We start from the raw sequence: 24,935 nt of genomic DNA on the forward strand, positions 1-24,935 counted from the left end.
TGAGTCTCGAACCTGAAGTCCCCGCGGTTGTTGGCGACTCGCTCAGCGGGGCAGTAGGAGGCCGAGGTCTCCAGCACCACGATCTCCACCTTCTTGCTGGCGTTTCCCTGGACCGTGGACACGGAGCACTCCCATTCGCCTGAGGCCCACACGCCGATGTGAGACAGGGTCAGCTCACTGTGGGCGGGTGGGCGGGCGAGGGCTGGCTGGAGGCGCTCCTGGCGGCCACGCCACCCTCCCCAAGCGCCTGGGGGCCGCCCTGGGGCACGCAGGGCATCAGCTTCAGGCTCATTTCTTTAACTGAGCCAGGGATACACGTACATACTTCTTGAACTCTGATTGGCCTTCCGTTAGTGTTTTTCTGAGCTTCAATTTCCCCATCCCTTTATTTATTTATTTATTTTGGCTGTGCCGTGCGGCTTGCAGGATCTTGGTTCCTTGACCAGGGTGAACCCCGGCCCTGGTAGTGAAAGCGCTGAGTCCTAACGCCCGGACCGCCAGGAAATTCCCCAATTTCCCCATCTTTTATCACAGAGATCATATTACCTCTCTTGCAAATCTACTGGAGAGATCAAGTCCAATAATACAGGTGAGAGCCGCTATATCATTGTAAAGGCACAGAAGAAATGTCAGATATAATCGTTTTTTTTCTATCAGGCATTCAACCTGTGTCCCTCATCCAGACCATTTCTGACTTAGTCCTGGATCTGCGTCCACACGCCCGCACGTATTCCCAGATCAGGCCACCTCCTTTGCGGGGTGCGTGAGGGTACTGTGGCCACCCCCGCCCGCGCCGTGGGCCCAGAAGGGGCCGCAGGTCCTGTACCTGGTGATGAAGGTGCAGTCGTGGATGAGGCTGTCGCCCAGGAGGATGCCCGCCTGCTCGTCGCCCTCCACAGGGGCCCGGTTGTGGTACCAGCGGACGTGGGTGTCGTTGCCCAGGTAGCTGGCCGAGCACTGGAAGGGCAGCCGGTCGCCCTGGAAGACCACTTGGCGGAGGGATGGGATGAGGTGATGTGTGTGCAGCTCCAGGGCCCCCTCTGTGGGAGGGGACACTGGCAGTGAGGCTGAGTGACGGGTGAGGGTCCAGTGGGGGCAGGGCCAGGCCCCTGTGTCTGGTCTGGAGCCCGCCCCAGCTCGGAAGGAGAAGGGGGGGGGCTGGAGAGTCTCCGGAGATAAGAGCGCAGGAGAGGAGCAGGCGGGTTTCGAACGAATCAAGATGCTTCTTTCCACTGCACACTTGTCACCCCAAGAGGTGGGACCAGATGAAAACATAAACAAAGCAGCGGCCCCAAAGGAAGTTTACAAAAGCAGATGGAGGACCGGCCCCCAGTGGGATCTGAGGGAGGGGACGCCCTGGAGACCAAGCCCAGCGCACAGAGAGCCTTGAGCCAGCAGGGGCCCCTCAGGAGGGAGCCTGAGGGTGCGGGTTTGCTCACCACAGCGCAGCTGGGCCTCCTGGAGGCCGCCCAGGGCCTGGGCGTGCAGGGCGCTGGGGTAGGCACAGAGCGTGCGCTCCGACAGCTGCACGGAGCGATTCCGGGCCCAGGACAGCAGCCAGCGCAGGCGGCAGTCACACGTCAGGAACTCGGTGCCCAAGTCCCTGCAGGGGGGTGGAGGGGCCACAGGGTAGAGCAGAGGGAGCGTGGGCTCCCGGGGTGGGGCTGGAGAGGGCCGGGGAGGGCAACCTTGTGCACGCGAGCCTTGCTGCCACCATGGCCGCCACGCAAGCACGGGGAGGCGCGTGTGGCGGAGCTTCAGCCATCGTCTGCCCCACCTCCTCGGAAGGCTGGCCACGTGGGTTCGGTGCTTATGCGTCTCCCTCCTGGGAAGCGGAAGGAAGCAGGGGCCTGACTGCTGGGGCTGGGGAAGGATACTCACACAACCCTAAGGGCTGGCAGCTCATCAAAGACCCCCGGTGGCAGACTGGAGAAGATGTTTCCAGATATGTTTCTGCAGGGAACAGGGAGAGGGGATCTTAGGCTCTCCCTGGGCCACAGGAGGTGGGTGGTGAGTGACGAGAACGCGGGGACCCGTGAGGCTTCGGGGAGCCTTCCCTCTGCCCCCCTCCCTGCCCCTCACTCACAGCCGGAGAAGCCTGGGGAGGCCTTGGAAGGTCTCGGAGGTGAGACAGCCAATCCGGTTGTTGGAGAGATCTCTGGAGAGACACACACAACCTCAGCAAGTCGGCCACGTGGTAGCGCACGGATCCGCTTGTGGCGGACACACGCGTGTGGGCGGGGCTTGTGGGCGGGAGCGGAGAAAGAGACGGTGCTGGGGCGTGAAATGTCTGCCCCCAGCCTGCGGCGTGCGGGGAGGAGAGGCAGTGAGGGAGGGTGAGTGGGAGGGCGGCGGCTCCCACGGGACCGCCTCCAGGGATGAGGGGGCTGGGGCGTGGGGTCAGGACAGGCCACTCACAGGCGCTTCAGCTCCCCCAGGCCCAGGAAGGCGCCCGCCTGCACTGTGCTGATGACGTTGTTCCTCAGGTCCCTGTGGGAAGCAAGCAGGGGCCTCACACCTCGCCCGCTCCGGGGCCACGCGGCTCCCCGGGGCGGGCGGGCGTCCTCAGCGCCGCCAGTGCTGGGCTCTCGGTTTCCCTCCTAAGTCCCTGCTCGCCTCAGCGCGGCTGGGAGGCCGGAGGAAGGACCTGGCCTCTCAGATGGGTCCCCCTCCGCCTCCCTGGCTCCCTGGTCAGGGAGGATGCAGACACCGAGAGATCCGGGGGAAGGGCCTCGGATGAGGAGGCCGACGTGGCGGAAACGGGAAAGGAGCGGGCCCTGAACCGGGAGTCAGGAGGCCTCGGTTCCCGGTTCCCACGAGCTGCCCTGAGTTTCTCAGTCTCTCAGGGCTGCTGTAGAATCCTTTGAAAATGGGTGTAACGGCCCTTTGCCAACTGCTACACAAAGGTTAGGTCATCTTGAACCTGGCCGCTGGGAGGTACTTTAGAGCCATCGGGCGGACGCTCCACCTGGCAGGTGAGGAAAGGTCCCGGGCTGGCTGGTGACCGTGTGGATGCTGCCCCGGGGGGGTTGTCCATCACCTGGCCCCGCCCCTCAGCCCTCAGATGAGGAAGCCCAGCCGAAGGGGTCACCTGCCGCCCCGCCCCAGGCCTCCTCGAGCCCCTAGTGCAGAGAGAAGGTGGCAGGGGAAGTGCCACCTCGGGCTGGGCTCCGGCAGGTCACAGACTGGACAGAAGATGGCAGTTGGCCCCCAGGCACCACAGGGCCAAGGGTCACCCACCAGGAGGGACGAACTGCAGGGAAGTTTTCAGAGTAGCTTCTGTCCCAGGCTCTGGTGGCTCAAACTCCATCACACGGTCAGAGTGCCACCCTCCCTCCCCTTTGTCACATCCTCCCAGGGGCAGCAGGGGCAGGCCGAAGGGACAGTCCCAGCCCACCGGGGACCGGCCGGTGCCCACATGGCCCCAGCCCCCCACCAGACCCGGAAGCCCTCTGGGACCACTGAGGCCCAAGGCGATGGCCGGCCCCCTGGCCTGCCCCAGCACCCTGTCCTCTCTGGGGCACAGCCATGGGGAGGGGCGCCAGGCTGACCCAACCTTTGCCCACCTACCCAAGCCCTACCTGGGTCTTTCCCAAGCCAAACCAGAACAGGCTGGCGGCCCACAGAGACCTTACCAGGAGCCTCACTGCCCACCTGGGGGCGGGGAGGGCCGCAGCCTCCTGGCTAGCTCCCTACGTTCCAACATCCTCTCGGGCCCACCCAAGCACCCAGGAGATCATGAGGCAGAGGACAAGGGTGGGGGGTTCCCGGAATAACCAACTTAGGTTGGCCTGTGGGGTCAGCCTGCTTTCCAAGGCCCTCCCCACCCCCACCCCACCTCCCTGGCCCAGACCCGCCCTCTTGGCTCTGCAGGCCAGAGTCTCAGGGGCAACTCCGGATTATGGGCAGCAGGGGGTTAACTGAGCCAGCTCCCTTCTGGGGGGAGAGGAAATGGGCGTCCAGGATGGGGAGGTGCCACCCCAGCAGGGGGCCTGTTTTCACGCAGACAGTCCCAGCTGGGGACAAAAACACCCAGAGAGAGACAGACAGAGACAGACAGGCACAGAGAGAGACACAGACAGAGAGACAGAGAGAAATGCAACAAATCCCCTGCGCAGCCCTGCCCCTGGCCGGGGCTCATACCAAGGACTTGGGCTGCATAACCCTGCGCCCCACTGAGAAAGAAGAGGAAGCCCCCCGGAAGGACCGCTTCCTAGAGGCATGACTTCCATCCCCAGCGTGCAGGCAGGGAATCTGCGAGAAGGCAGCCCCTAGAAGGCTCCTGCAGAGTGGAGGCTGGAGATGGCGGGGAGAGCGCCCGCCCGCCCAGGGTTGCCCTCCCCCCCCCCCAGCACAGCCCCGTCCTCCGATGCTGCTCCAGCCCGTGCCCCCGGCCCCTCTTGGGCTCTGGCCATGCTCAGGGCTCCGCCTCCCACCCGTGTGGGGGACGAGCAGAGGGAAACACATTCCTCATTGTGTCACTTCCCTTCATGGGCTGCCAAGGGGCCCAGGCTGCAGCCCCCCACCCCTTCCCTCTCCGCTCACTATGTTTATTCTCATTTCCTCCCTGGCCCCCCTCGAGAACCCCCCGCCCGGCTGCCCCACTGATGCTCTACAGATGGGAGCAAGGCAGCCCGCTCGGGCCCAGCCCCTTCCTGCCCTGGGTTTCCTGCAGCCCGGGCCAGCCAGGGCCTTCTGAAAGGGGAGCTTCCAGCAAGTGTCGGCGGTCCTGACCTCTTGTCTCACGCCCGCAGAGAGGCTTCCGGGGTGACCAAGGCAGCCCTCAGAAGGAGTGCCCTCAGAGATGGCCTGCTGGCCTGGACCAACCAGTCTTGGGTCCTCTCCGGAGGGGCACAGGCCAGGGGCGGCTCCTGGCTGAGCTGGTAGCCCGATACGGGCTGGCCCCTGGGCAGCTGAGGCCTCCTGGTCCCTAAGGTGGGGGACGCAGCTCTGGGGCTGTACCCTCCCTAGTGGTAGGAGGAAATGCTACCATAGAACTTGGATATTTTTGTGGACCTGCGAGGCCCCTATAGGTTGGTGGTTCTGCACCTTTCTTGCTCAGCACATCCTTTTGAATATCTGATGAGGGCTATGGAGTCCTGCCCTAGAAGGCGGCACTACCCCCAGTATTGTGCATCTGATTTCAGGGGCTCGTGGAACCTAGGTTACAAACTCCTGCTCTGGACTTGCTCATTGGATTCCTTCATTCCTTAGGTGAGGTCTCAAGGACGCACAGATGCTTCTGTGATGTGGAATCTCCTGCTCTCTGTCTGCTTCCACAGACCTCTGGTCTTGGAACCTGGAGAAAATGCAGCTTATGGGTGGAGCCTCCCTCCCTACACCCCCTCGCCTAATCCAGACCAGGCTCCTAGATCAAGATAGACCCCTCTCCCTGTACCTATGTCCACATGGAGGGGAAGGACACCCTATGGCAGAAGTTGGGGGGCAGGGGATCCCTGGGAGCAAATCTTGCCCTATGTCCTTCTTGGGCAAAAAGCAGCTCAGGAAGCTGAATGTGTGAGACTGAGTGTGTAAGCACAAGCAATAAAAGAGCAGATTGAGGACTTCCCTGGTGGCGCAGTGCTTAAGAATCTGCCCGCCAATGCAAGGGACGCGGGTTTGATCCCTGGTCCGGGAAGATCCCATATGCTGCAGAGCAACTAAGCCCACAGACCACAACTACTGAGCCCGCGTGCCACAACTACTGAAGCCCGCGCGCCTAGAGCCTGTGCTCCACAACAAAAGAAGCCACCTCAACGAGAGGCCCGCACACCGCAACGAAGAGTCGCCCCTGCTCGCCGCAACTAGAAAAAGCCCGGGTGCAACAACGAAGACCCAACGCAGCCAATAAAAAAAGAGCAGATTGATACGTTAGACTTGAAAAGGTTAAACTTTTGCTCTTGAAAGGATACCACCAAGAAAGTTGAAAGACAACCCCTGGGATGAGAGAAAATATCTGCAAATCATATAACTGATAAGGGACTTCTATCCAGAATACATAAAGAACTCTTACAACTCAATAATAAAAAAACAAATAGCCCAGCTGAAAAAAATGGGCAAGGGATTTGAATAGACGTTTCTTCAAAGAGGATATACAAATGACCAGTTAATGCATGAAGAGGTGTTCAACACCATTAGGGAAATGCAGATCAAACCCACAATGAGAGACCACTTCACGTCCACTAAGATGGCTATGCTTTAAAAAACAGAGATTGGGGCCTCCCTGGTGGCGCAGTGGTTGAGAGTCCGCCTGCCGATGCAGGGGATACGGGTTCGTGCCCCGGTCTGGGAGGATCCCATATGCCGCGGAGCAGCTGGGCCCGTGAGCCATGGCCGCTGGGCCTGCGCGTCCGGAGCCTGTGCTCCGCAACGGGAGAGGCCACAGCAGTGAGAGGCCCACATACCGCAAAAAGAAAAAAAAAAAAAAAAAAAAAAAAAACCAGAGATTGGAATCCTTATATATTATAGATGGGAGTGTAAAATAGTGCAGCCACTTTGGAAAACAGCTTGGCAGTTAAAGTTACCATATAACCCAGCAATTCCACTCCTTGGTACAAATCCAAGAGAAGTGAACATACATGGACACAAGAACACATATAGGAATCTTCATAGCAGCATTATTCATAATGTCCATCAACTAATGAATGAGTGAACAAAATATGGTATCTTCATACAATGGAATATTATTTGGCCATAAAAAAGAATGACTTGCCGATACATGCTATAATATGGATGAGCTTTGAAAACACTATGCTTGCTGAAAGAATCCAGTTACAAAAGATTACATACTGTGTGCTTCCTATTTATATGAAATGTCCAGAATAGGCAAGTCTATAGAGACAGAAAGTAGAGGAGTGGTTTGCTTAGGGCTGGGAAATGGGCGGGGGGGGGGTGGGGGAGGGGGAGGAACGGGGAGTGATTGCTAATGATTCAAGATTTCTTTGGGGGATGATGAAAATGTTCTAAAATTAGATTATGATGATGATTGCACAACTGTAAATATACTCAAAACCATTGGATCCTACGTTTTAAACGGGTGAACTTTACGGTATATAAATTATGTCTCACTAAAGCTGTTAAGAGTGAGTGTGTGAGTTTGTATGACAGCGTGTGTGTGTGTGAGTGTGTACCCACGCTTGGGCAGGGTGGGGCGGCACGAAGTTGGCTCCCTCTGGCCCCCAAAGACCTCCCTGCTTGTGGGTTTGAAAACCGAATTATAGGTTTGGAGGCCGCACAGCAGCTCCCCTGGGCCCTCCAGGACTTTCAGGGTTCCTTAGAAAGTGGGGGGGGCGCTGGCTGAGGAGTGGGCAGGACCCCCCGCCGCAGGTCCAGGGGTTGCCTAGGGGGAGGGGAAACGGAGAGACTGTGGGGACCAGGAGGAAACCCCAGGCGGTCCTAGGCTCCCTCGCAGCGCCACGCCCCGGGCCCCTCTTGTCTCTGATCTCATCCAGTAGGTATTTATGGAGCACATACCCGGTGCCAGGCATTGGGCCTACAACAGCGAGCAGGAGGGCTGTCCCCGGACCCACCGGCCTCCCTTTCCGCGCCCTCTGCCTCGGCGCGGCATTCCTCTCCAGCGTCGAGGGGCGGGGGAGGGGGAGGGCCACAACCCCGCCGCCTTACCCTCGGCCCCGCCCCCAGATTAATGGAAACCACCTGGCGGGTACGCCGCACGCACCGCCCCCCCCCCCGCCCCCAGGCCCCCGCATCGTTCCCGTGAGCATCTGCGTCTAATGAGTGCCCCAGCACCGCGGCATACCAGCCCCCGGGGCTCATTAATCTCATTAGGCAATGACAAATCATCCTGGGGCTGCCCAGGCTCCCGCCCCGGGCCCTCTCCTCCAGGCGTGCACAGGCCTCTGGGGGCGTGTGTCCACACAGTTCCACACGCAGGCCTGCACGCCCAGTCCCGGGCTCCCTTGACCTCTCCTGGGGGCTGTCTGCCCTGTGGCCGGCTCGGTCCACGGTCTGGGGGTTTCTCACTGTGACTGGGTCACCCTGGAGTCCAGGAAAGTCTTCGGGTGGCCAGCCCTCTGCTGAATGCGCAGGGAGGATCCGGGCAGAGATGCGAGGGACCCGAGAAATGATCCATCCGCGAGTCCTTTCCGCCCATAGACTTCATCTACAAGACCGCCTGCCTAGGGCTGGGGGCTCTGGACGAATCTAAGCGGTCTGGGGCGGCCGGTGTGACCTCTTGCCACTTGCAGCTCTTCCGAGGAGAAGGGGACGGCCGTTTACTGAGAGGCCGAGGTGTCCCCTGCTCTCTTCCTGGGTGAACTCATCTACCGCCGTGGCCACCTGTCAGGGAGCCGTGCCTTGCCCCTTGTTCCAGGTGAGAGCCTGAACAGGCACCAGAAGGTAAATGGAGGTGGAATTCAATGCCAGTCTCTTTTCACTGCAGGGTGAAGTCCTGTGCCCTTTCATCGCCTGCCCCTGCACTCCAAAAGCCTTTCGTCTGGCTCGTCCACGCTGAGGGAGGCGGGACACAAAGGAGGGCTCAGAGACAGGGCCTCACACACCTCTGGGCCCTTCGGCACACTCCTGGGCTGGCCTTGAACTCTGCTGGACTGTTTCAGATTCTCCAGTTCAGCCTGCCTGGCTGATAAAGGTGTGCCTCCCCCATCCCACCTCACCCCCCAGTTCTCTGGAGCGCGGGTCCTCCCGTGGGATCATCTCAGGCACATTCCCTCTCGGGGCCCTCTCTGTGCCCCCTTCCCGGCCTCAGGGCCCTGCACTGCACAACAGGGGACCCCCCACACACACTTACACCCCACCTGTTTGCAGAGGCCAGAGGGGCGCTCAGCAGGGCAGGCAATGCCGGCACTTTCTGGAGCAGCCCACATCTACTCAGTTATCAGACAGGCCGCTAACTCCCGTGGGACTTGCTGCATGGACTGTGGGATGTGAAGCTGCCACAGGCTCAGCCGCCCCAGCCTGGACGGCTGAGTCCAAGAGGACAGAGAGATCAGTGTTTCCTGGCACCAACTGCACGCCAAGCCACGGCGTCTCGTTTGCAATGAATAGGCCCACAGTGCAGGGGTCATCTGGTCCACTGGTTCCCAACCCCAATGAGCATGAGAATTGCCCGCATACCTTGTAAACAATTCCCAGGCCCCTGCTGACCTGACGAATTAGCATCTTCAGGACGGGGCCCAGGACCTCTCCCTACCTCTGGGGTAGTGGGTAGTGCCTGTGATGATTAGTTTTATGTGTCAGACTATAGCCCTCGGTGACTTAATCAATCACTAATCTAGGTGCTACTGCGGAGGTATCTTGTAGATGTGGTTACTGGCTGCAGTCAGTTGACTTTAAATAAAGGAGACGACCTCTGCTAACATGGGTGGGCCTCACCCAATCAGTTGAAGGCCCGGAGAGCAAAACCCGAGGTTTCCCAGAGAAGTTCTGCCTTAAGACTGCAGCATCCGTTCCTGCCTGACTCTCCAGCCTGCTGGCTGGTCCTACAGATTTTGGATTTGCCAGTCCCCACAATCACATGAGCCATTTCCTTAAAAGAAATTTCATTATAAAGAAATAATTTCTTGGAACTCCCTGGTGGTCCAGTGGTTAGGATTCGGCACTTTCACTGCCATGGCCCGGGTTTGATCCCCGGTCGGGGAACTAAGGTCCCGCAAGCCACGTGATGAGGCCAAAAATAAGAAGAAGAAGAAGAAAGAAAGAATTTCTTTGTATATTTATATAAGGACACAGCCACATACATCTCCTATTGGTTCTGTCTCTCTGGAGAAGCTTGACTGATACACTGGTGACCAGCCAGGCTGGAGACCCTGGGCTCCTCCAGCCCCTGCACTGCCTCTCCGTCCCAGGGAAGCGAGGCCGGGATGCTGAACCCAGCACCCCTCTGCCTAGAAGCCTCCCCTCCTCTGAAAGCCCGGCCGTGTCACTGGGCTTTTTGATCTTTTCCTTCTCCTGCAGCTCTGTGGGTATCACACACACCCAAGGATCATAGAGTTTTAAATCCAGAGTGCACTTTACAAACTGCCCTGTCCCCCCACTTTTTTTTTTTTTTTTTTTTGGTCTTAGTTCCCCGGCCAGGGGTCGAACCCGTGCCCCCTGCAAGGGAAGCGTGGAGTCCTAACCATTGGAGCGCCAGGGACTCCCCACCACCCCCACTTTTAACAGATGAGGAAACCGAGGCCCCAAAGTGAGGCATCCCTCTGACCCCACCTCCCACCACTCCCCAGTCACGCTGCCTTTCTTCTGCACCTCAAGCTCACCAGACAGGCTGGACCCCAGGGCCTCCCCCACTGCTGCCTCTGCCTCTAGACAACTACCTGCCCGCCAGGTCCCTCCCTCCCTAGGGCTAGGGCTCCATCACCTCCAGCGAGGCCTTAACCTCATTACATAAAATAGCGGCCCCCATTCCAGTGCTTTCTGCCCCCCTTCCCCTGCTGCTTTGTTTTCCTCTGCAGTGTTTACGGTCTCCTGACCTATTATACATTTCTTTGCTACGTTCTGGGTCCCATCAGCGGCAGGTAAGTTCCCCAGGGCAGGCACCTGGCCTACCGCGTTCACTCTGGATGCCCAGCACGCAGCCTGGCACACGGAGGGGGGGCTCAAGAAACATCTCGAGAGTGAACGACTAGATGATTCCTAACAGGGCAGGGGCTCCAACTCAGGACCTAGAATTCTCAATCTAGCGCCCTTTCTCCTCCCTCAGCATAGGTCGTTATTCCCGTCTCCTCTCCCACTTTGCTCTGTTTGCCTCCCGTGGTTTGAGTGCACCTGCAGGGTGGCGATCTGGGTCCCGGTGCCGTGGGGAGGGGTCCAGCTGGGTAGGCTTGCATCGGGGGAAGGAGAAGGCCATCGTCTCATCTTCACCAGAAAATCTACCCTCATGAGATTGAAGGACCACCCAGCAGACCCAGCGAGAGGGCAGACCCAGCAGATTTGGGGCAGATGAGGCGAGAGTGTAAAGATGGGAAAGATGTCCCAGAGGCCTCAGGAGGCTCTGGGCAGCTCTCGCTTGTGCTAAGGAGAAAAGAGACGGACGCTGGGCGGTGACTGGCCCTGGTTTGGCCGGGCCAAAGGACTGCGGGCAGCTGCGGTTAGTTTTTCTCCAAAAGATCCCAGGAGGGAGCGTCTGCTTTCTGGCAACTCAGCCCTCTAAGACCAAGCCTGGGCTGAGCGTAGGAATCACAGCTCCTGAGTGCTTAGCTGCTCGTGGAGGAGCATGTTGGTACCTAACGAGTCTTCTAAGTAGCAGCTCGGGGGCAGCCCTTCCTCCCTTTCGGGGCAGAGTCAGCGGGACCCGGTCACGGCTGTCTGCGCGCACCGAGGCTAACATCCCGGGAGCCCTCCCACCCCCAGCATGCCCTGATCCTACAGAACGTGCTCCACCTTTCCACGCCAAACGTGGCTGTGTCCCTTTCCACCCGCCCCCAACCCAGCCAGGCCACCAAGCTCTCCCCACAGGCGGCTTGGGGGAGAGCTTTCCCTTCCCTTGCGAAGTGGGTGTCATAGAGACAACCTCGTAAGATTGTTGTCCTGGTTGAAGATCTGCACTCCATCATGTCGGTACTGCATCTCTATTACCCTTCAACTTTCTAGCCTTCGCTGTTCCCTCCTTTGGACTTTACAGAAACCCCGACCTACTTCCTTCCTATATATATGGCAAGGTCTGTGGTCTCACTACACTGTGATCCCTTTGGCTGTTTGAGAGCAGGCGTCTGCCTTATTCGTTCGAGTCCCCCATTGCTCTGATTCAAGCCTTTCAGGCAAAATGGTACTAGAGGGGGCAGGACCCTGTTGGAGGCCTTGGGAACGCCCAGCGGGTGGGAGCAGAACTAGGAGACAGGGGCTGGGACGTCGGGGGGATGGCAAGGGTCCGGCTCCAGGACGGACCGGAGGCCCAGGGGTGCCGTGGAGGAGACAGGACCCAAAGCTGTTGTACAGGCTGTGGGTCGGGAGTTGCCAGCTGAACGGGGAATCGAGAGAGGGGTTGAGTCAACCCCTCCTTTGGCACGGACTTGCCCGTGACCGAGGCAGGTCCCCAATTCTGGGAAGGAGCTTCTCTCGGGCTAGCAGGGCCCTTGCCGTCCGTCCACAGGGCAGCCGAGGATGCTGCTGCTGATGCAGCTGTAATCCAGGGCAGTGGGGATGGAGGGAGGGGGAGAAGTGGATGTGACCCACTGTCCCCACCCTCAGCCCAGGGCTCTGGCCCCTTGGAGCTTTGTTTGTCGACTGTGTTTATTAGGGAAGGAGCAAAGAGGCCTCAGTCGCACTAAACGCTCCCTCTGCCCTTTAGGCTGGGCCCCCAGCTGGGACGGGGAGGCAGCTTCTGGACAGTTAAGGGGCTCAGCCCTCATAGCTAATTGCTCATTAAAGAGTGTTAATGAGCTTCCCACAGCCCCATCCCTGCCTGGACCAGCGCCCCACTTCTCTGTGCTGTGGCTGGTGAGGGAACTGGTCTCTCTCTCCCGGACCAGCCCCTCTGCCCTCCACTTGGTGGTCGAGTCCGATTGTGGGCCCTGCTCGGCCAGCAGGTCCCGGGCCCCTCAGCAGCCAGGATTCCTCGCCCTCCTTGGCCCGACCTCTTGCCCGTGACCTCCACCCCAGCCTGCCCAAGCACTTACAGTTTCTCCAGCAGGGGCAGTCCCAGGAAGGAGCCGTTCCGGAGCCCAGTGATCTTGTTGTTGCTCAAGAGTCTGGAGGAAAGGGGAGAACACAGAGGGGAGAGTGTTGCCTTCGGTGTAAGCGGCGCCCCCTGAAGCTGGGCGAGGAGCAGCCCCACCCTGGGCTCCGGGAGACCACGGGGAGGGGCCCGCGAACGGTTCGGGCAGACTGGTCAGCCCACGGAATGCCAGGTCGGACGCGTCACCTGCCCTGGGCCTCCCCACAGCCTGGATCTGACTTAGGCTCTGTATGCAGGTGAGCTGAGCAGGTGTGAAGTTGTGATGACCCGTTTTCGCCTTGGAACCACAGGGCCGAGCCCATGGCACCCCCCTTTCTGCCCTCCACAGCTCTGTCTTGCTCAAGCCATTGGCCCAGTAATCTGAGGACAGTGCTGGGGAGAATGGTCTGGCAGGTAGAAGAGGAAGGCAGGCAGGTGGGAGACCTGCCCTTCCTCGGGGTCTCCATCACTCCAGGAGCTGAGGACCTCACCAGAAGGGGACCCCTCCCTCCCCTCAAAGGCCCCCAACTCAGAGGGACGGAGTGCCCATGCGTCCCCAAGCCTGTCTATAGCCTTGACCGGAAACGGATGGAGTCCTCGGCCCCCGGGGGGAGCCCAGGCCTCAGCCTCTGCCCACTCGGAGTCTTGTTTATTTACTCGTTTGTATTTGTGGACGCAGAAAGGGGCCCCAAGCTCCTGACCCAACCCACTCTGCCCACCCACTCAGCCTTTCTCTGTCAGGCTCCCCGCTGGGAGGAGAGAGTGCCAGGCCAGCCAGAGGGCTCATCCCTTGAGTTAATTGCTCATTAAAAAGCTTTAATGAGCCTCTCAGCTCCAGCTCTTGCCTGCCCTGCGCTGAGGCAACGGTTTTCCCATCTTGCTCTGAATGGTGGAGAACGGACCTGGGAAGGCCAGAGGTGCAGGCCTCGGGCCTCGCCTCCAGTGAGCAGCCTCTGGGCTGGATAGCAAGGGAGAGGGCTGGGGGCGGGGGCAGGGCCCGGGAGGGGCTGTCAGGGCTCTGCCCCAAAGCTTAATGGGAGTGGGTGGGTGCACAAACCAGACCGGCAGTGAGAGGACCCCAGACGTCCGTGCTACACCACGTTCAAGGGCACATGGAAAACAGACCATGGCCGGGACGGAGGCAAGGGTGGAAGGGGGCTTTGTGGGTCAATGGGAAGACGTGGACGCCTCACCTCCTTCCTCCCTTCTCCCCGCTCCAGAGAGGGCTCTCCTCCCCTTCGGGTCCCCCCCTCACTGTCCTTCCAATGGTGACATTTCCCAGCAAGGTGCTACACACACGCACGCACGCACGCACACGCGCACACGCGCACGCACACACACATTGTCTTGATATTTCAACAAGCACGTCACAGTAGTCAACATATGAATAATTAGAACTTTCTCAAACCCCTTTATTCTCATTTTATGGGTTAGGATAGTTTTATTTCACGTTACCCGTGGTGGCCAATTATAAATAATCTTGTCAGTTCTTAGGGCCTCGAATAGTCTCATTCAGGCCCTGGTGGGGCTGCGATGGCCCCCTGGGTGGGGACAGGCTCTTGATGGTGTGAGTTTTAAATCGAAGCCCGTCCCACCTCATCTGCTGCTCATTCCCTCATACACCCTCAGAGCCTGAGGTTCAGAGGTTGCATTAAATGTTGGAGAAGGCGAGAGGACCCCTCAGTATCCTTAGTAATGTCGGGAGGGGTCCTGAAATGTCAGGAAGAGGGGTGAGAAAGGGCATCTGTTTCAGCCTCCCCAAACCCCAAGGGTCTCTCCCAGGGACTGCCCCTCCCTGGGTCTTGGGAGGGAGATGGATGGGGATGCTGATGGGGGGGCACAGGGGAGAGGTAGGGGGTATGGAAGGTTACAGGAACAGGGGGAGCCAGGTAATCACAGCCCCGTGCACGAAGGGAGAAGCCTGAGAACGTTCCCAAACTTGAGTGGAGTATGGACCTGTTAAAGGGAGGGGAAAAGTATCTTATTTCCTGCAAATATGTCTGAGGATCCCAGTTTGAGAAACACTGACTTTAGAAATGAAAATCTTACACTATGAAAATACCTTCTAGTAAAAAATTATCTCAAAATTATAGGCAAAGGGGCTTCCCTGGTGGCACAGTGCTTAAGAATCCGCCTGCCAATACAGGGGACTTGGGTTTGAGCCCTGGTCTGGGAAGATCCCACATGCCGCGGAGCAACTAAGCCCATGCACCACAACTACTGAGCCTGCGCTCCAGAGCCCGCGAGCCACAACTACTGACCCCATGCGCCACAACTACTGAAGCCCACGCGCCTAGAGCCCGTGCTCCGCAACAAGAGAAGCCACCGCAATGAGAAGCCCATGCACTGCAATGAAGAGTAGCTCCCGTTCACCACAACTAGAGAAAGCCTGTGCGCAGCAATGAAGACCCAACGCAGCCAAAAATAAATACATAAAATAAATAGAAATTTTAAAAAATTATGGGCAAAAAATTTTTTGCTCAAAGATCATTGAATTGAAAAGAGAAAATTAAATTCTCCAACTCCCAAATCCCCGATATTAAAACCTGGGATCCTAATTGGAGAACCCTATCCGGACAAGTCTAGTGGTAGTGTTGGGGGTATAGGTACCCCACATTCTCCAGACTCTTTGTCCTTTAACCCTTGAACACCTTTCACATACCCCAAATTTAACCCAGAACTGGCCAACAGAAGTACAATGCCAGCTGCATACGTAATTTAGAATATTCTAGCACCCACATTGTTTAAAAGTTAAAAATTAAATTAATCTTAATAATATACTTTACCCCAATGCACCCAAAATGTTATCATTTCAACACATAATAAATATATATTACAAATATACATATATTATAAATTATATAAATAACAAAAATTATTAATGAGATATTTTCCCTTTTTTGGTACTAAGTCTCAGAATCTGGTGTGGATTCTCCTCTTCCAGCACAATTTACTTAACTCAGACCAGCCACATCACAAGTACTCAGGGCCACATGAGGCTGGTGGCTTTAAGTCTTATCCCTGATTTAGTCTCCTTGTAGCCAGCACCTCCCCAGGAGGAAGTCTGGGCTGCTGGGGAGATACTCAGGTGGCCTGGGGTTGGGTGTGCGTGCGTGTGTGTGTGTGTGTGTGTGTGTGTGTGTGTGTGTGGCCTGGGAACAGAGCAAAGGATGGGGACCAGCCCCCAAGGCAGGCGAGGACAAGCCTCTGGTCCAGAGCAGCTCATCTCCTGGCTGCCACCCCAAGGCCCGCGTTCTCTGAGGCAGCCTCTGTTGGGCTGCAGAAGAGAGGGTAGAGCAGGGTGACGTTGGGGTCGGCTGCTGCCCACGCTGCAGGCTCGGCCAGCCCAGTGTAAACTCCATCCTGGAGAGTCTTGAAATGAGATTTTTTTCTCACTGTGAGAACACATTCCTGATCGCCCACCCTCTAAGCCACTCACTAAAGCGGGGGCACCAGGAAAACAGTGCTGCATCCTTCTCCTGCAATGGGCCCCGTCTTGCCGCGTCTCCAGTTCTTGGACAGACTTCAGCAGCTATCGGTATGGTTTAGTCCCCAGATACCCAGAACTGGATCTTTTGGGCTTAACAATCTAGATCGGGCTGAGGAAATTTTACTTCAGACCTAGATTAGGGGGAGAATGGCCTCAATTATGCTGGTAGGTTCAGTCCTCTGGAGGCGAGGGCAGGGATTTGGCGGAGTGTTTGGGGCAGGTAGGAAGCTGGCAGTTACGGGGCTGCTAATGGGGTAGGTGAAACACACACACACACACAAACACACGGCCTCATCCAATAGGAAGAAAAATGTTCCCGCCACGCTAGGCTCTCATGGGAGGAAAACAGGCAGGGCAGCCCCATGCTTCTGTCCAGAGTCGCAGACACAACGCCAGTCTCTGCCCCCTCCTAATCGCCTCCCAACCCCGCCCAGAGAGCCTCAACCCCACCGGCCTCCCCCCCAGCACCAGCACAGGGCGCCTGCCAGGTGGGTTTGCTTCCCAGCCATGCCTCCCATCCCTCAGACCCCAGGCCCACCCAACCCAGCACCCTCGGCTTCTCCCTCCCTCCCTCCCGTGTCTACCACCCAACATCACATTTTCACAGGGAGGGGCGCCAGTCCCTGGGGGCCCCTGTTCTCTACCCCAGAATCTGAAATCTGGCCAAGGAGAGGGGGCACACTGAGTCCATTCCAGAACTCTCTCCCGGCTCGGGTCCTATTTTAGGGAAGAGCAGCAAGCAGAGTGACCACTAATGAGGCTGGAGGCCACAGGAGCGAGTGGCTGGCGTCTGCAGAGGCCCTGTGGCCTCCGGGCAGCCGCAAACGCTCGCCAGATCCCAGTCCGACATCAAAGATGACCCTATAGGGGTCACGTGGGCACCGCCCCGTTGGGCACGGGGCCAGCACCTGCCCGAACAAAAGGGTTCTCACATGTCCAGGGAGAGTCATACATGTCAGCCCCTCACCGACACCCCAGCCCACCCCAGCACAGAGATGCAAGGACCACAGGCCTGGACACTATGGCCCCGTGCTCTCCAGGAATTCTGAGCCTGGAATTTAGGCCACTGCCAAGGCCCTCTGGGCTGTGAGGGGCCGTCTCCAGCACCTGCTGCTGGCACCTTGGCAGTGTCTTCGGGAGACCATCAGATGGGGGGAGGAGGGTGGTCTGCTTGCTAACACCAAAAGGGCCTCAGGCCCATTACCAGCTGCACCATCAAGGTGAGACTATACTCCCAGCCCTGCCCACAGGCACAGTACCCAGGGCCTTGGAGCATTTCCAAGGCCCACAAGGGTATCTGAAACCTAAAAAAAGAAAAACAAAATCACCACTGAAATATAAATGCTACAGGGCTTCCCTGGTGGCGCAGTGGTTGGGAGTCCGCCTGCCGATGCAGGGGACACGGGTTCGTGCCCCAGTCCGGGAGGATCCCACATGCCGCGGAGCGGCTGGACCCGTGAGCCATGGCCGCTGAGCCTGCGCGTCCGGAGCCTGTGCTCCGCGACGGGAGAGGCCACAGCAGTGAGAGGCCCGCGTACCGCAAAAAAAAAAAAAAAAATATATATATATATATATAAATGCTACAAACATAAATTAATGAAGGCTTAGCTATAGAACTACCAGATGTCATGTTACGCCAATTAGCAATAACTGTTCTGCTTCATAAAGGTTGTGCATGCAGTTTAGCCTGACTGATAAGACAGTGGGATCTCCACACAGGAGACTACCTCCGGTCCACAGGCCCTGCTCTGACACACACCTCAGGCTAAAGGTTGCCCTTCATGTGTACCGAGCCTGACTGCAGGGGACATAAATGCTGGAGAGGACACACAGCACTCCCACACCTCCTGCCATCCCTCCCCTGGCTGGAAGCCTGTCCGTCAGCCTCCCTCTGGTTAGGAGAGCACCCATGTGGGACATCTTTTCCCCAGACTTTAGAGAACCATGTCCTGAGACAGCCTCTGACCTCAGCCTTGAAGACGGGCTGTCCAGGCAAGGCCTGAGGTCAATGTCAGGAGGGAAAACTATTTTGCAACGGCTCCTGCATATGGGCCTTCCTTCGGTCCTTTCCTCTACCCTCTCTGCAAGGTCACGGCATCTTGGTGGTCACTAGGCAGAAACCAAGAAATTGGGGCGGGGATGGGAAGGACTAACCTACTGGTGTTCATGGTGGGTGGTCAGTGTGGTTTGATGGGGATTTGGGGGCCCCCAGCACTGGAATTGATTCTGCTTTAATTGTTCACCCATCCATTCATTTGGTCTTCAATCATACGTGAACACCTACTGTGTGCTCGGCTTTGTGGAACACATCAGTACTACAAACACAAATGAGACCTGGTGTTTACCATCTCCCACTCGTGGAAGGTGAAGGGAGATGTGTCACCCTGGGTGGACCGTTTGCGTGCGTGTGTCCCCGGGGGTTGAGGAAGCTGGGAAATCACTCCCAATCCACCTTAAGCACTTCCTGCACCCACAGCCTAAAATCTCACCACGGGGGATCCAAGCTTTTAGGTGAAGAGAGTAGGTTTCTTTAAGCATACAAATAAACCTGAAAGGATCTGTCTGTCATCAGTCTTTTATACCTAAGTATAAATTAGTCCTTTAATCCTTCCAGCCCAGAGGTTTTCCTTGGGAGCTTGGAGGCCCTGCTCCTGTCCTGCTTTGTGAGCCTGTATTCAGTCTCCATGGTGAGACTGCAAGGCCCCTGAGAGGCCAAGGCCAGCTCTCTCACCTCACAGCAGGCACTGGTGGAATGGGTGGGTGGGTGGCTGTCTGGAGGGGCAGCGCTCCAGGGAAGGTGGGGTTGGTCCAGGAACCACGCTTTTCCCAAGTCGGGAGGCATTTGTTCCTGCCTCCACTTCCCACCAAATCCTCTGTGAAGTGATTTTGTACTTAGTGGTCCCCTAAGTACACATGTATCGTTGCGGGTGGCGCCCCTTTCCCCGGCTCACTATCCACGTGGGGGAAGCGGATTGGTTACGTCCCTGCCCCGTCCCCAGGGAGGACGGCTCTGATTGGTCAGTGTGGGACCGGGCTGACCCAGAGCGGGAGCCCTAGGGTCTGGCTAGGAGTTGTGTGACCTTGAGCAAGTCAGCCCCTCCCTGGGGGTTTTCTTCTCGGTAAAAGAAGGGTCTGGACCGAAGATTCCCACTCCATACGTTTGATGGCTTTTCCCATCCTGGATGCCGAGTCTCCTGAAGTCTAGAGTTTCTGCTCCAACACACAGTTCCCAGCAGGCAAAGCGCCCTGGGGGAGGGGGGGCCGGGAGAGGACAGGGAGGAGGGAGCTTCGACCTCCCCTTTGCTTTCCAGCTGGGAGATGTCTGGCCCCTCAAGCTCAGGCTGGAACTCCCTCCTGGGCCGCTCTCTGCGGCCGGTTCCCTGCTCCTCCGTGACAGATTGGTCCCCTGCCCTTCACCTGGTCCCATCCATTTTACACACCCTTTGGTCCCCCAGCCCGGCTCCCCCAGCCCGCCTCTCCCCACTCCCAGGGCTGGGAAAGCTGGGTCCTGGGAGGCTGCCGTGTTAGCTACACTCCACAGTGTCTCTGCTCTCCCACCCCCATCACCCAGTTCTAAAAGCAAAGGAATGTTCTGGAGTTTGGGAAGGATGGGGGCCCCCGGAGGAGGGAGGAAGGCGAGGAGGCAGCTTTGTCCTGTCAGTGTCTGAGCTCTAAATAGAACGGAGCGGCTGGGCTGGGGGAATGAAAATAAACAGCCCCTCTGAACAGCCCCTTCCTAGCCCTTAACCGGATTTTCCTTCTGGTTCCTCAGCCCAGGGCCATTTCCCTCCTCTCCCCTCCCCTCTTCTCTGTCTGGTCCCACGGGGGCGAAGGCTCTACCTCAGGGTGATGGGGGAGTGAGGGGTCCTGGTCCAGGCTGCGTGGCACAGGGAACTCACCTCCCCTCTCTGGGCTTTGGCGAGGGGAGCTCACTGAATGCAAGGACAGAGATCAACTCAGAGGTGGCTGGAACTCTTGCTCCTTCAGGAAAGAGTTCTTATCCCAATGACTCCCATGTGACATAAACTTAGGAACACTCGCTCCCTTTAAAAACATGACCCCAAATTTAAGGGTCAATTTACGGTGAGGTTCAAATTACACCGGTTTGCCCGGTGCCTTTGGGGGAAATTCGCAGACTCACCAGGACTAGGGATTGCACCCCTCCCAACCCTAACCCAGAGGGGTGATCCATAGTAGGTGGCAGGAAGGGACTTCCTTAGGGGTCAGGAGTGGCTGGGTTCTTGCACGGGTTCTGAAAAATTCAGGCCAAATAACCCATTCTGGGTCCTGGTCCCACGGGGGGCCTGAATTATAGGTCCAGTCTGTCTGGTGCAAGAAGGACTCAACCGGTGAAGCACGGAGGGCTCCGCTCTCTGCCTGGTGCTCTCCTGAGCTGGGCCCCTGGGTCCCGAGGTCCTGCACAAGGGGCAGCTCTCAGGGCGGGGCTCCTAACACCTCCAGGAAGGGGCTGATCAATCCTGGAACCTGGGCTGGTGGCCTCCAGCTCCTCCAGTAGGCAGTCGGGGCTATTCCTTCTGAGTCCCTCCCTTCAGACCAGCGGGGGTCCGGGAGCCCACATGGGGGCGCTGCAGCTGAGACCCCCCCCGCCCCTCCCCCGGCACCGTGGGGAGCGTAAGGGCGAGTGCGTTGGAGTCTCCAGCCTCTTCCCTCCTTTCCCTCTTTCTCCGCGCTCCCTCCCCCTCCCCCTCCGCTCCGCACAAAAGCTCTCTGTACACGGCCACTTCCTCTGGCTGCTGTCTCTGAGCCCAGACCTTATGAGAACCATATGGGGAAAGAGGGTGGAAGGGAAGGGGGTGGGGAGGCCGCGCGGCCCGCCCCTCCAGCCACCATCTCCCTCGGCTCGCGCTCTGTGCAGGCGGTCGGCACACTTTGCCCCAAACTCCCCCTAAGCAGACCCTGGGGGCTGGGATGAGGGGCACTGAGGGGTGGGCCCAGTCCAGAGCTGGAGGTCCAGAGGGACGTCTGTGCTCAAGAACTGCTGGGCCAAGCACGGGGGGTGGGGCTGGGAAGGGGCCTCCCTTCCCCTCCCCTCCCTTCCCCTCCCCTCCCTCTCCCCCCTTCCCCCTCCCCTCCCCCGGGGCTCCCAAAGACCACCAAACTCCCAGCAAAGGGCCCCGGCCTCCGCTAGGCACATCTGTGTGGAAACTGCTCCTTCTCCCCTATGGGGGCAGCCTATGTGGTGGGCAGCTCCCCCAGATGGGAGGCTGAGGGGATGAGGGTTTGCGGGCCCTGGGAGAATCTGGACGGAGGGACAGTCCCATGCCTGCCCCTCTCCCCACCCAGCCTTGGAATGTTCCCAGGTCAAAAGGGCCTGGGTCCTGCTGGGAAGGAACCGGGTTTTTTTTAAAGCAGGCTTTGTGTCCATTGGGTCCCAAGTCCAGCTAGGTGAACAGTGAGTCTCTCACCTGAGAGGAAAACTAAACGAACCCAGCCAGCTAATCCTGACGCTGGCGTCAGCTAAGCTGTGGGACTCTTGGCAAGACGTGGCCCTCTCCCCATCTGGCCTCAGTTTGCTCAGCTGTCAGACGCTGATTTAGGGGCGTCCCTAAGGCCCCTTTCGGCCCAGGGGCCCAGGAATTTATGACACTGCCTGGTATCCTCCGAGGGCCTGCTCAGATGTCCTGGGAGGTCCTCATAGGAGGTTTCCTTCTAGAGTTATCCATTATCAGCCCTTTCCTGGAATTCCTTAGTATCCCCTCACTCGAACTCCCAGAGCCCAGAACCAGAGGGCAGGCCCATCACCTGCTGCCAGGGCGGGTGGGGGGGCTGGGGCGGTTGACAGTGGTCTGCGTCTCCCTCCTCCACCCGGGTTCTCCCTGTGCTAAGCCACCTCCACCCCGCTGCCCCTGAGACCCTGCCCCTCAGGGAAGGCCCATAAAGGCTCCTGCTCTGGACAGGACGTGCCCACAGCTGCCCTGTGCACTGGGCCTCGAGAATGGGGGCTGGGGTGGGGCAGGCGGATCAGGAAGGAAGCCAAGAGTTCAGCTTTCCTGGAAAACTGCGAACGAAAATCCATTAGAGGAAAAAAAAAAAAAAAAGCCAAGCGTGGGGAGAGGGGGCCTGCAGTCTACAAAACCAGAGGGCAGAAACCGAGATAACCGAGTGGAGGTGGAAGGGTTTTCCGTGAGGTGCACAGGGCTGTCCACAGGATTGCCCTCCACGGCTTGGAGGCTTCCTGAGCAGAGACGGCGGAGGCTCTCTGCAGACAGGCACCTTATCTAGCACTTTCTCTGCCTGAACAGTCAGCCGGGCTTCCCAAAGCAAAGGCCTGACTCTCCCCCAACTCCCCCAGGACCCACGTGGGCAGGGCGGTGTGTGGAGGGGACTGGGAGATGGTGGTCCATTCTGGAGGAAAACAGGGGAGGCGGAGGGAGGGGAAAGCAATAACGCAAAGACTATTGGCCCAAGTCCTGTTGTTTGCACCAGGTGATGGGCAGAAAGGGGAAAGGGGACATTTGGGGAAAAAAATAAATAAACGAGGAAGGAGGCGGAGTTTGGGAGAGTGTGAAGGTTTTTGTGCTCATAGCCTCTCTTTGCTGCCGTGCTGGAGCGGCAGAAGCCCCTTCCCAGCCCGTCTTTTCCTTCTTCCCTCGAGATGCTTGCTGGGTAGGGGTGGGTTTGCTGGGGGGACGGAGCCCCTAGAAGAGAATCCCTGCCAAGCTTCTGCTGAAGAAGATCGTGCGCTCTTTTTCCTTCAGAAGCCAGCTTGGGGGAGGGATTGCAGTCAGGATGGGGATTAGGTGGAGCCTGTGGGGGGTGCCTAAGGCATATGTCTGTGGCTGCTTCTAGTCACACCCCCGGCTGATGGGCCAGCGGGCTCTCGGGGGGTTGCTCCGGCCCGACCTGCCCTGTCTGTTTTCCTGCGGAGATGTCCAGCCAGGCTCGGGGTGGGGGGGCTGTTCTTTTGGAAGGTATCTTAAGCCAGGTAGGTCAGTGGCCTGGGACAAAAGAAGGGCCCTTCCTCTGGGGATGGTTTGGGATGGGAAGGTGAGCTAGCTAGCAGTCCTGCTGGCTGCCACCCTGTCCTGATATATTCTCGCCAAGAGTTGGCCCCGCTCTCTCCCTGGAGTGGCGTCGAAGGGAATTAGCTGTGGCTGGAAAGCATTAGTTACCAAATCATTCTAAAATGTACTGCAAAACCACCTTTTAATGTTTCCCCCCTTCTTTCTGCCGTCTGTATGTTAGGATTCCCTAATCCCAGCACAGGAGTGTGAGCTCGGCTGCAGGATCCAGGGCACACACGCTCCTCTCCGAACTGAATGACGGTGGCCCAGCGGGGACTCACACAGACACCAGCCCAGCCATCCCACACAGCAGGCATTTTTCTCCTCCAGAACTGAGTGGGCTGGGGAATGCCCAGGCCTGTCTGGACACTTCAACCCCAGCGGACACTCAGAGGGACCTGAATCAGCTGCCACAGCTGCCTTCCCAGGCCATGGCTGTATCCCTGAGCTGCTGGGACGTGGGAGAGAGCAGAGACACGGCTTCCACCCCCCTAATGCACACATGCACACACCCACCCCAGCTGGGGAAAGTGCAGGCCAGGCGGACAACGTCAGAGGCTGACCAGTCGTGTCCTGTCAGGAAGCGGGCAGCCTCTGAACTCACCCAACCAGAGGCGTTACTGTATTGTTCTGGACACAATCGGATAGACTGTGAGCCAGCTCCAACTCTGGGCAAGGGGCCGTGGGGAAACGGTCGCCGCTGGGGTCAGGAGGACAGGGAAGGGGAAGCGGCTTGGAGGCTGGATCCAGGACAGGAGAGGAAGGGGCCGCCGCCAGGGCCCGACCCTCCAGTCCACGGCGTGCGTGGAGCTCCAAGCACGTGGTCTGCGCAGGAAATCTCTGCGGTGGGGAGGGGTCGCTAATTCTCCTGCAGTTGCGGGGACTTCGGACCCCCATCGAGGAGGCTTGGGGTCGGGTTGCGGGCGCAACGGGCCGCGCTGGTTGCCAGCAAAGTGAGGGCTTAATAAGCCCCGGGCTTGAGGAGGGAAAGGGTATGACGGAAGGAGGCTGGGAGGCAGCCTCCTTCCCCTCAGCCGGGTTTCTTTCTCCGCACTCTTTTTGCGAAGAAATCAATCGAGAAACAGCCAAAGTTCGTCTTTATATCCGAGGAGGGGAGGAAGAGGGAGGGTTGCAGGATCCAGAGCAGAGCTCAATTCACAAATGCGCACGGCGGGAGAGGGGTCCTAGTGGGAATCGGGACGCCGGGGTCTCATTCACACCAGAAGTGCCTGCACCCCAAGGACAAGCTTTTTCGAGCCCACCCTCCCGCCAGCGCTAGAGAGACGGGCTGCAAGCGGGGCTGGCAGGCTCCCGGCCCTGATGGGGCGCCCCCAACTGGAGGAGCCAGGCCGGCGGCACGAAGCCGGGAGACTCCTCCAGTGCGGCCAGGGACGCGTCCGCGGTGGTAACGACCACAGCCATCTACTGGGCCGCGGGCGTTGGTCTTCTCTGAGCCTTCCCCACTTCCCACCACCCGCAGGTCCGCACCACCAGCCCTGGCTAGAAACTCAAGGGGCGCGGGCGTCCCGCCAGCGCGCATTCCCTGTCACCTGTGCAGGTGAGGGGGCGCCCGCGGTGCCTCACTTTGGGGCGCCCCCGCCCCCCAATGCTCCTTCCTCCCTCCACACCCCTGGAGCCCTAATCTTTCCCTTACTTCTCTTCAAGCCTCCCTTTTCGGCTTCTGGACTCAGGCCTGTCCTAGAGTCTCTGAAGTGGCACGTCGACTCTGTCCCCCATTTCCCACCCCTCCCGTCTGGGCTCCTTTCGTCCCCTCGTCGGGGCTCGAGCC

General features: G+C 58.5%; 1 protein-coding gene across 1 annotated transcript in view; it reads right to left on the reverse strand.

Moving 5' to 3' along the window:
- The window catches only part of ADGRA2 (adhesion G protein-coupled receptor A2), a 35,134-nt gene that overhangs the window by 9,490 nt on the left and 709 nt on the right, over window positions 1-24,935 (reverse strand). The window contains exons 2-8 of the mRNA XM_081221135.1: window positions 12,594-12,665; window positions 2,419-2,490; window positions 2,087-2,158; window positions 1,882-1,953; window positions 1,440-1,603; window positions 827-1,040; window positions 13-177 (exon numbers count right to left, since the gene is read on the reverse strand). Of these exons, the coding sequence (XP_081077261.1) occupies window positions 13-177; window positions 827-1,040; window positions 1,440-1,603; window positions 1,882-1,953; window positions 2,087-2,158; window positions 2,419-2,490; window positions 12,594-12,665 (831 nt within the window). The remainder of the gene's footprint in view (window positions 1-12; window positions 178-826; window positions 1,041-1,439; window positions 1,604-1,881; window positions 1,954-2,086; window positions 2,159-2,418; window positions 2,491-12,593; window positions 12,666-24,935) is intronic.

The sequence above is a fragment of the Mesoplodon bidens genome, assembly GCF_964165515.1.
Source record: "Mesoplodon bidens genome assembly, chromosome: 20".
In the NCBI taxonomy this organism is placed as follows: Eukaryota; Metazoa; Chordata; class Mammalia; order Artiodactyla; family Ziphiidae; genus Mesoplodon; species Mesoplodon bidens.